The sequence below is a fragment of the Stenella coeruleoalba genome (assembly GCF_951394435.1).
Source record: "Stenella coeruleoalba genome assembly, chromosome: 4".
In the NCBI taxonomy this organism is placed as follows: domain Eukaryota; kingdom Metazoa; phylum Chordata; class Mammalia; order Artiodactyla; family Delphinidae; genus Stenella; species Stenella coeruleoalba.
The window spans coordinates 140009767-140022007 of NC_137149.1; the positions used below are offsets into that span (position 1 = coordinate 140009767).

The 12241-nt window shown below is 34.3% G+C and overlaps 1 protein-coding gene across 5 annotated transcripts in view; it reads right to left on the reverse strand.

The window, feature by feature from the left end:
- CCSER1 (coiled-coil serine rich protein 1) overlaps positions 1-12241 on the reverse strand; it is a 1247878-nt gene that overhangs the window by 404115 nt on the left and 831522 nt on the right. For all 5 annotated transcript variants that reach the window (XR_013828080.1, XM_079919695.1, XM_079919694.1 and 2 more), the window contains one exon: positions 4565-4609. Coding sequence is in view for 4 of the 5 variants with exons in the window: in XM_079919695.1 (XP_079775821.1) it covers positions 4565-4609 (45 nt within the window). In the remaining variant the exon portion in view is untranslated. The remainder of the gene's footprint in view (positions 1-4564; positions 4610-12241) is intronic.

Sequence of the window (12241 nt, forward strand, 5' to 3'; positions counted from 1 at the left end):
TAATGCCTGTGCTACTATTCCAGGTAGAGACAAATTATTTTGAAATACAGAATATCATTGATCACATTCTTTGAGTTTTCTCCCTTTTGGTGCTCAAATTTTAAAATGACTTTCAACTTCAAGTAGGAACATGTAATCTGTCAAGGGATAAACAATGCAAAGTCTATCCAGCTGTACTAGCAAAGGCATAAAATCCACTATTTATCTGAATAAAATAATCACTTTCTTTAGGAATATTATATGCTCAAGTGATACTTTACATAAACAGCAAGTTACCAATTATTATTTTAAATGATTCATACATTTAAATATAAAGTCAGCTTGGGGAAATAGCATTGAGCTAAATATTTTATTTTCAATCTACCTTTTTCAAATATCTCTGATTAATTATGTTTCTTTAAGTATCAGAAATTCATATCATCTGTAATTTCCCATTTATGTTTTTTGGCAAAGTTAGGACACTGTAGTCCAACAGAGAAAGTTAGTGAAGCATTCTGATGACTACAAAGTAGGCAGATTGTAAGGCATGCCCATGATTTTCTTGAGAATTACACATTCAAAAATCAGTTATTTTAATGGTCGGAAACGTCCACTTCTTCCTATGTGTCTATCAGAATCTATTTATTTATCCTTGCAATCCCCCAGGTAAAATTAGAATTTTTAGAAATATCATCGGCACAGTCAAACATAATTAACTGAAAAATTTCCACACTAAAACAGGCGACTTTTCTCGTAAAGAAATGAATACATCTCTAACATTTTGGGGGCACATTTCTAAAGAATGCTTCTAGAAATTATCAGAAATGTTCATTTTCTCTCAGATGTTTAAGGAGCATTTTCAATATCTGTCTTGCAAGAATACAAAACTGTTTATTTAAAATGTTCAAGTGTACCGATATTAATCTTTCTTCAGAATTCCAGCTGAAGAATGGTAACATAATCTCTACTTACTTTGTTCATCACTTTGAGGAGATCTGATCTCTGCCAATTATGTAAAAGTGATTCCTGATCATTACACGCCTGCACTTTATTTCCATTGCATCAGTGGTTCTGGAATCTCTGTTAACTTCCAACAACACCCATAACCCAAAAGCTCCAGTACCCACTGTCTCTCACCTTAGCTTGCCATATTAAGTGTAATTTCTGAAATTAAATGCTTGATCCTGACTTAGATATCTAACCATAATAGTTTTCTTTATCCATGATATAAAGTCCCACATCATGTGCATTTAGACTTGTGATATAAAATATCCAGAATATGGATGGTCGAGTATTTTTGAGCTAAGGTGAAAATAAAGACAACTTGCCATTCAAAATCCGTGTGTACAAACACATGCATACGTACATACACAGGCACACATGCACACAGATGAATCTTTAATAAGTTAACAAAAACCGTACTTTGGAAAATATAATACTATTTAAAATAACAAAGTTATACAATCTTTTAAGAAAACTGATAGTAACCTGATTTTATCCACATTTAACAGTAAAAGCACTGTATTTAGGAGAACAGAAATTCCTTAAAAGAAATATGATTTGTCTATGTGTCATATCCAGTGAAATTTCTTTGAGGTTTTTCTATGAGTTGTAAGATCCCACTAGAGGCAGGAAGTTCACTTACAATCAGAAAGGAATATCAGTTATATAATCACATTTCACACAGCATTCCACTAATCTCCCTTTTTAAACAACCTTGTCATTATTGATTATGATCAGCCCCCTCAATTTACATGCATGGTAAATATACCAAAAATATATAAATATACGATAAAAATAAAGAATAAATATACCAAAAAATTAATGTAGCTGAAGTTTTTTATACAATTAATACCTATTTTCAAATATTTCACAACAATACAAGCAATTTAGGTGCTGTTCATCTCTATTTCCTTCCGGAAGGTAATTTATATCTTAATCACTTCTTCTTAATTTATGTTTTATATGGCATGTAGTGCTCAAATCTGGCCTTCCTGTCTAGCAATGAGCCTTTTAATAATATTTACCACTTAGCTAAATAGCATATTAATGCCTGCTTCGATTTTCCATGCATATTCTAACTGTTGTCATGATCTCAAATGGTAAATAGACATTTTAATTGATGCTTCTTAAGCCTTCTTATAAATATTTGGTAAGAGGCCCTAGTGTCACATCCGTCAACACCTACTGGGAACATCTGTCATTTGAACTAAGACAAATTAATTCATTTTAAGAGTAATCATTGTCATTCAGTCTTCATCAATCACAATATCATTAGAATGAAAAATTCTAAGAGGATGTTTTGAGTAAGAGTTTTCCAAATCCACACACTTCAATTTAACATAATCAGAAGTATATTATACATCTTTGTAACACATGCATGTAACAGAACACAGCAAATAGGAATCAGAAAGGTATCTGTCACAATTCATAAGCAAGAGAGATCAGATCAGGAAGCTCTTAAGAAGGAATTACACTCTCATTTACAGATCACTTACCACTGAGACTTGACAGAAGTGTCCACAACATAGTTCACCTAATTGTCTGATACTTCTCTGAAGTTTCTTACCACAGAATGTATTAGACTTTACAATCATGGGGAAAACTAAAGTGAGTGTTAGGCTGGATAGAAATATGCCCATGTAACCCAGTATTGCCCAGACAGGAAATGAAGTGGTTGTTTTGAATTTTAATAGTTGCCTTTTACTTTCTATTCCTGGATTGGGGGTCTCAAGAGAAGACACTACCAGGCTATCATTAACTGGATGATCTTACCTCCTTCTCAATTATTCCACTAACCTCAGGGAGGAGGCCCAAATCAAGGTTGTCCCCTCTATACAGATGTATATGTTAAATTGTAGGTCATTAAAAATTTGACCTTCACACAAACCATAAAATACGTTCAAGAAAATTTTTTTAATTTAATATACATTATTGACATGTTCCTTACCCACAAGTTCATTTGTAATAAAAATAAAATAAGAGGAAATGAAAAACTAAGCAATAAAATTTAACAGCAACTCTTTTCAATAAAGGTCAGTCATTAGGCTTTTAAAAATAACATGAAAATCTACAAAATCTTAATCTAAAAAATGACTTTTGCTACCATTTAGCAACATCATCACATGGGTACATGGACTTAAGTTTCCCCTCTTTAGACACAGTTGCTCTTGGACTAGGATACAGTGGTGAGAAGCTGAGTAATAAAACCCAAATTGAATGTCCTCAAAGGCACTGAATCAGCAGAAATAAATTGTGGCAGTCCTGCTTGGGTGTGAACTTTCACTTAGAAGGTGATGAGTTAAGTCTCTAAGTAGATCCATTTTAGTCCCATCTGAGAGAAAGTATTTACCCTCACAAAACCTGTAAATGGCTCTGAGGTCTTCCTTACACAGTACATAATTTTTCCCACTCTGTCTTTACTGATGACCACGTCCTTTTTACCTTGCTCTCCTACATCATGAAAAATCTCAAATATAGATAAATCTATCTATATTTCATGTTCTCCAGCTCTTTTGCCAGTGTGAGCCTACTGTTATGCATCCTTCAAAAAGAATAGATTCTTCTGGATGGAAAATAGCAAATAAGCAGAAAGACCCTAAATGACAGGTTTACAAGGAACTAAAATGTCAAATACTAAACACACACAACTGAAAATTAAAAGAGCAAGGAAAGAAGGGGCAAATACCATGTATTAAATACAGAAGAAAAATGTTTCTACAGAAAGAGAAGCCACAGATAGGGAGGAGGGTTACATTTATTTTCTCATTTTATAAGACAAAGTATCTTCACTTTTGCCCCCAAATTATATAAATCTCACCAAAAATAAAATTACCTTTTGGGCAAGAAGAAAATATTGATTTACTGAATTAAATATCCCACCATCCCCCTACACCCAACAACCTGAGTCACAAAGTAAAATAGAGCATTTACACATTTAGCCTGGAAAGAATTTTAATCAAGGTGAAGTTAAGCCTGTACATTAGAATTAGAAAATAATATGCATCACATAAACAATATGGTATTATGTTTGGTACTATTAAAAGTTTCCCTTCCTTATAAAGCATCTGGGATAATAATTAAAGGAAGTTTTAGAATCAGTAGTCTTACCAGGGCAACTTCATACCATCTAAAATTGCACACACGCCTAGTAGCATTTGCCAATTGTCTTGGATAGGAGAGTGAAGAATCCCAGATGACATAAAATGTTTCTGTTGCTAGAATTATGCTAATTTCTCAATCAATCATTTTAAATATTGCATGTAACGTTTGCTTAAAAAAGTTTTTTCTGCCCTGTCTAGAGGGCCCTACTGCTATAAAAATCTATTTTAACAGAAACAACACTTGCCTAACCAGAGACCTGGTACTTTCTTCAGTTTCAGAGGAGCAGCACAAATAATACATTTACATAAATATGTATAAAATGTGGTTTGGCCAGAGTAAATGAGATGTATGTTATCATAAATCCTCTCAACACATCCCCGTTGTCATTAACATCCTCAGCATCAGTCAACATCAACAAAATCACCGCAACACTGTAACCATTTTCTCTTCTTCCCCCTCCCTCTCCCTTAGACTTTCTTACCTCTCTCCCTCCTTGTACTGACTCTGGTCTTTTCAGGTTCAAACCCTGAAAGAAAAAAAAAAAAAGAAAAAAAGGAAATATATATATATATATCTCAAAATAGATTATTGATGGCAAAGAAGAAGTAACTAATAATTAGTACTAGTGCAAAGATTTTGAAGTGAAAAAGAATTCATTTAACAAAGAAGATCTGAATGTACATGAATATCTCACACATATGACAATATCTATATCTGAGTAAGTCTCCAAAGGTGGTACCAATGCACTTCTTGCTAAATCCCAGGACCATAAGTAAAAATAATTGCAGCATTGGTGATTACATAGGAAATATTCAGGATTTTTTCTCGTGAAAAGGACTTTCTTCATCTTCTATTGTCATAACTGCTTTCTACACTAAAAGGAGAGCGATTCACCTTAAGTCCCCAGTAAACACTATGCATAATTAAATGGTAAAAGAGTTCATCTTTTTCTTAGCAGGCCTATTGCAAAATATGCTTGTGGCACAGGAGTCTGTCTGTCCATCTATCTATCTTCCCTGGAAATACTGCTATTGAGAAAGCAAAATAATGGAAAAAAAATTTTGCCCCCCTCTAAACATGATAAAAGTTTCAATTCCTGTTATTTTCCATACTGTAGCAGTTTTATATGTGGAAGGAACTATATGAAAATTGCAATAAAATGTGATCTCACAGTACCCAATTCTTCCTTTTTACCTTCCTTCATTTTTGTTACCTTTTATTCTCTTTCCCTCTATCTCTTATCATGTCCTTTAATTACTTTACAATACATATTTATTGTATATGTACCGTGGGCCAGACACCATGCTAGATATTGGGGATATAAGTAATAAATAGTCCTCAAAGTTTAGGAGATCATTGACTAGACACACAAAAGTGAAGGTAAAACTTCAGGAGAATGATGTCAGATATACAAAATTTTCTCTGAGCCTAAGATGAAAGAGCCTCATTCAGCCTTTGAATGGGCAAACACACAAAGGACCACAGAGGAGGATCACGTCTAAACAGTGGTAAAGGCTGAAGAGGAAATGCAGAAGATGAACAACATGCAGCAGTCTGAACACCTGACTACTCAATATATGGTGACTGGACTTGTAGCATACCATCACCTGGGAACTCACTTCTAATGCTGACTCCACCCAAGACCAGCTGAGCAAGAATATGTGTTTTAACAAAATTTCCAGGTGATGAACATGCACGTTAGAGTTTGAGAAGCACTGCACTAAGAGGTCTAGGCAAGGCAAGTGGTTTAGTTGGCATATACTGTGAGTTGTGCAAAAAGGAGCAGTGGGGAAATAAGGCCCAAGAGTTGACCAAATTGTGAAGTCTTTCAACAGTAGGAGTTTCGGGCTTCCCTGGTGGCGCAGTGGTTGAGAGTCCACCTGCCGATGCAGGGGACGCGGGTTCGTGCCCCGGTCCGGGAAGATCCCACATGCCGCGGAGCGGCTGGGCCCGTGAGCCATGGCAGGTGAGCCTGCGCGTCCGGAGCCTGTACTCCGCAACGGGAGAGGCCACAACAGTGAGAGGCCCGCATACCGAGAAAAAAAAAAAAAAAAAAAAAAGAGTAGGAGTTTCGACTGTTCTTTAAGCAAATGCTTACTTCGATAGCAGTCTTTGAAAACGGGGGCGTATAACATATCAAGGACAGACATATATGAGAATTTACATATTCTCATAATTTAGTCTTGAACCTACATCTTATTTTCTACTTTTCCTAGAAACACTATCAGAAGAAAAATGGAAAGAATACAAATAAATATTGGGATTTATCTTTATCATAATTTTTTTATCTGCCTCTAAATTATGTGACAGAGATTTAGAAACCTTAACAATTTTTCACATTATTATGAATAATTTTGACTTAAGTTAAAGTATTTTTCTATTTCTGATGAAAATCTAAATAGCACATAACCTTAAGTATATACTCTACATTATCTCGATACATCGGGTAAGAAATTGACCTGTAAGACATATATACTAGACTTTATTGTATTTCTAGCTTTATATTTTGGAATTTAAGATTGTAACTGGTTTTTGTTGTCACATTAAGCTGCAGATTTAGAGTGTAATATAAGGAAAATATTCATAAGATAAAGTTTTTTTCATTTGGTGACAGCATTTATGCTTAAAAATGCAAAAGATTATTAAGATCTGAAGAGAAACCAGAGTGTTAATGCTTAAAAGGTTTTCAAGTGGTTTTTAAATTTTTACCTCCTATATAAAACATTTCTTGAATTGTTTAGATGGAAACATATGAACAAAAATATTAACTGAGTCCACTTTGTCTTTTTTAAAATTTTTATTTCATATTGGAGTGTAGTTGATTAACAATGTTGCGTTAGTTTTGGGTGTACAGCAAAAGTGATTCAGTTATTCATATGCATATATCCATTCTTTTTAAAATTCTTTTCCCATTTAGGTTATTACAGAATATTGAGCAGAGTTCCCTGGGCTATACAGTAGGTCCTTGTTGGTTGTCTATTTTAAATATAGCAGGGTGTACATGTCGATCCCAAACTCCCAGTCTATCCCTCCCTGCCACTGTCTCCCCCTGGCAACAATACGTTCAGTCCACTTTGCTTTAAAAAATAGACTATTACTCTACTGACTCTAGAAAAGTCTCTAGAATCAACCTGGCAAACAGTTATTCTTGTAAATAAATGGCAGCCTGATTTCTGAGTTTAGAAAATTATCTACATTTACAGGATACATCTTGAAGAGTCTAAATTTCACATGAACTAAGATATAAAACAAAATCTTAGAACATTTCTTAAACCTGGCAGTGTAGGCTAAAAAATTCTACAGTGGCATTCATGCTCATAACTTTTAGGATTTGGGAAACTGTAATGATGTGCTTCCGAATTTAGACAGATGTGGGCTTAAATCTTCAGTTTGTAACCTTCTTTTGTGTTCTCTCTAACAAATTACATAACATTTCTCAACCTCATCATTTTTTAGTTGAAAACTAATAATAAATATAGTAACTATATCATGTGGTTGCTATGAGGATTAAATTAGATAATATGTGTATAGCACTTAGCAAAGGGTCAGACACAGCATATCCCCAAACAGTAATTGTTATCGCCTCTTCGTATTCTAATTTTTATTATCATTATTATACTTATATAGCACACCTAAATATAAATTTGAGCAAATATCCTGATATTGTGCCTTTCATTTGAAGGATGCAAACTGTCATGCTTTGCTTTAACTCCTTGACATATTAATACTTGTAATGGTGTTTTGAACTTCTTGTCTGTTAATTCTATCATCTGTCATTTCCAGGTCTGTTTTTATTGACTGAATTATTTCCTGGTTACAAGTCACATTTTCCTATGTTTTCTTATGTCCAGTAATGTTTTCATTCATTGCCAGATATTGTGATTTTTATTCTGTGTAGTGCTAGATTTTGTTTATTCCCTTAGAAGGAGTTAGGATTGTTTCTGGCAGATGGTTAAGTTACTTATGGGTCAGACTAACCCCTCTGAGGCTTGCTTTAAAAACATGTTTAGGATGAGACTGAAGTAGTCTTTAGAGTTATCTCTATTACTAAAGCTTGACCCTTTTGTGCTCTCTACTGAACGTTCCAAGTATTCAATGAGGGTTCACTACTCTGGCTGATGGGAATTCAAAAGACTCCCAGACCTGTGAAAGCTCTGGGAATTCTACTTAAAGTTCTCTTGTAATTATTCTTTTCCAGCACTTATTCTTTGCCTAGCCTTATCAAATTTCACTCTACATATGTGAAGACTGTTACTGAAATAAAATTCTCAGAGTAACACCTGTGCAGATTTCTAGAGTTCTTCTCTGTATGTTTCCCTCCTTTCTGGTAATCAGTCTTACAAATCGAAGCTGCCTTGTTCTCTCCAAACTCAGATCTTTGTCTCCTCAACTACAAAATTTAAAGACCCCGTAGTTCTGACTGGGCTGTCCCTCCATGTACCATGGTCCAAAAACTGCCTCCAGACAGAAACCTGGGTATTGCCAAGACTCTCTCTGTTTTCCTTTTCACAGGTATTACAGCGCTTCCCTGTCTGTTTTTTAATGTGTGAGAGTTGTTTTATATGTTTTGCCTAGTCTTCTAACTATTGAATATTACAGTAGGAGGGTAAGTCTTATAACTAGTATTCTTTCATGAATAGAAGCAGAAATCAAGGTACATATTTTAAGCTTATTTTTTCAAAGGAGAAAGTTGAAGCTTACAAAATTTAAATTATGTGGTCTGAGTACCAGAGCTAGTGAGTACAAAAGCAAAATTTAAACCAATATATTAAGAGCCGAGATACCAAGTTCATTTATTCATTCCTTGGTCAAGTTTCTTTACGTTCACACCAGTCAAAATCTTTAATGTCTTACATACTTATGAACACAGATTTATCATAACATGCAGCTCATGCCTGAGTCATGATTCTTCAAGGCAACACAGTGATTAAGAGGACAACTTTAAGAAGAAACATACCTATGTGGATGGAATAGGAGCTAGACAGTCAGCATGCCAGCATAGATATGATATACTTTATAAACTTGGTCATAATTTAGGAACCAAATTATTGAAACACCAATCTTGAGGTTGAAGAACTGAGTCAGAGAATCTGACGGCAAGAATTTGGGACCCATATGGGCAGAGGATAATGAGCTAAGAGGATTTCCATATGCTAAAAGGGCTTCAGGCAAGAAGGTGTTTCAATGGAGAAGTCAAATGGTTTACTGTATAATAAGATTCACTAAGAATTCTTGAGGTATAAAGCCCTAACCAATGGCAGGAATTAGTACGAATCCTAGAGTAACATTAAACCTTCAAGTTGGAAGTTCAGGTGGCTTGAGTGGGGAAAGCTGTTAAGGAAAACTTTAAGGAAAGCTTTCCAGCTTCTGCTAGGAAAACTACAGCAATCTTGAGTTTTGCTGTCTCTTATTGATAGCAAATCGGTCAATTTACTTGGAAAGATCAAATCGTATTACCATCCTAATTAAACAAGCAATAACATTTACGACAAATTTTTCAAAAGAAATATTAATCTCAAGGAAACAAAGCCCCTTTTCAGCCCCTTACACATATACTACACAATTTTCTCATTTTAAAATTAAAAAGTACTTGGAATTTTCCAATTTTGTGTAACCTCCACTAAAGCATATATTGAAATAATTCAGAAAGAAATGAATGTTTTAATTCTATTCACTGAGACAATCTGACTCTTAGAAAGACTTGAAGTAGACAAGGAACAGTAAAATTACTTACGTCCATATAGATACATCTGTACACTGGTTGACTCTTAAAATTAATACAAGATTTATAAAATTTTAATTGGTATAAAAACCCACTTCATTACTCTTAAACACAAATACAATATTTATTCATCATATTTTCAGAAAATCATATCTGAAAGTACCCAAGGAATACAGTTAAGGAAAATGTATTTCCCTTGTTACACATATATTGTCACTATAGAGTATAAACTCTTTGTGTTGATCAAAATTAAGCCCATGAAACCTAACCAAAATGTTATAAATTGTAGGAAGAAAAAATTACCCCAAAGCAAATATTCTGCAATGTGCTAAATTAAGATAGTTTAGTATGCCTTAAAGGGAAAAATCTATTAACTGAATAAAATTGAATTTTCTACCAAAATCTCTCTTGCAGAACAGGATTCAGACACCTGTGTGAACACCCCCAGTAACTATGCTAGGGTATGAGGTCATCTCTGTCTAAAGTATACATAGGGGGGAGATCTCCTTTGTAATGATTACAAATTCTTCCCAAATTGTATCATGTCATAAAGATTTTCCCTGCTTCCCTATAAACAAAAAGTGAGAAATATAGTATCTAGTACCCCTAGATTTGGTTGCTTTATTTTTCCAATATGGACCACTATAGAATGAACAGATAGAATAGATATTTCATTTCTAGCATTCTGGAGATTTCATTGTGATAATTTTCTTAACTGTAGAAGGTAGTTATGATTTAACTGGAAAAAAACAAAATTTTTAAAAGACCTCAAATAACTGTATGGCTTTTACATTTAGCCTCAGCTTTGGAGATACAAGAAAGAACTAGAAGGAAGTTTAAATAACATGTAGTTCAATCTCTTCATTTGACAGATGAGGGGGCTCGCAGCAGGGAACTTAACTTATAAGTGGCAGACTTGGGGCTTGAACTCTAGTCATTGGGTCCCAAATCAAGGACTAATTATTACCAGTTATAAAAATAACTAGTATTTCGGGGGTGATCTCTGTGTGTCAAGCACTGCTCCAAGTGTCTTCCCTGCATTAATTCAATTCTTATGATAATTCATGTTATTGCAGCTACGGTATATGGCCCCCAAAAGAATGGCAAGAATGTTGTTAAACACTTCTGGCCTTCCTGCTTCTTACCACTACATTTCTTCTTAAACAGTGGTATCATTTTGGGAAGAAAAGCACAGTCTTGGAAGATGAGAACAATGTTCAACTCTGGGTTTTGGTCCACCTATCAAGAAAATGATGTGGGAGTGGAAGGATATAGAGGGCTGTACTGGATGATCCCTGTAGAGCTTTAAAATCTAATATCTGTGCTATGTTTTAATTTTTAAGACAGGCAATCTGGTTCTCTTACAGGTTCTTGCTATGCATTTTTCTATGTTGTACGGCTTCGTGGTGAGACTGATGAAACTATTCAAGAAGTTAAGAAATCCCAATGAGTTTGAAAACAGCCTGATAAACCTATTGTCAACCTTGTTCGGTTCCTAAATCCTGGTTTTCTTAATTTGGATATCTACTTTTTCATCTATCAGCTTGCTGCACAGACTTTAAATTCAGTGTCAAGTTTCAGTTATATTGCTGATAAAAAAATCTTTAGTTGTATATGTGGATTTCTAACCTTAGCCTCACAATTATGTTGCAGATATCCTCACAATTATGTTGCAGATATCACTACTAATTCCTCACAATTATGTTGCAGATATCACTACTAATTCCTATTTTGGGCATCGGGTCATTGAGGCAGAGAGGTTAATTAACTTGCCCAAACAGACACAGCTAGAAGGAGGTGGAGTTAATTATTGAACCCAGAATATCTGATTACAGAGCTCCTTTTGCAACCACTACACATAGTACCTTCAAAAAGTAACTATTACTTTATGTCTTGTGTGTATGAGAATATCTAATATGAATTAGATCAATGTGTTTAATAAATGAATGAGTAACCCATTAGTTGAGTAAACCTAATCCCAGAATTATATTAAAGTTCACCTAAACCAAGTTGTTTTTACATATTGAAGAAGTAAATGCAAGATAAATTCTTGGTTTTGAATTCATTTAGGATTTGGAAATAACTGTGAGAAAAAAGTTAAAGTAAATGAGATTGTATTCCAGAGTTCCTAATTTCTTGGAAAGAAATGTAAAATTCAACTGAAATACTTCCTGGGACAAAGATTAAAAGAAAATTAATGTAACTATGTGGGCACAAATAACATTTCATAGAGTTTGTCTGTGATTATCATTGCTCTAGGCTATCTTAAATATTAAACAAGTATAGTACCTCTACACCTCCAGTTTTCTAGAAGTTCTCATCTTGGTGTACTGCATAAGTTAAATTTCTTCTGCTCCAGGGACTTGGGTTCTCATTTTTTATGAGCTTATATACAATGAAATTTGCCCTGAAACTAGAATATTCCCAGTATTTCTG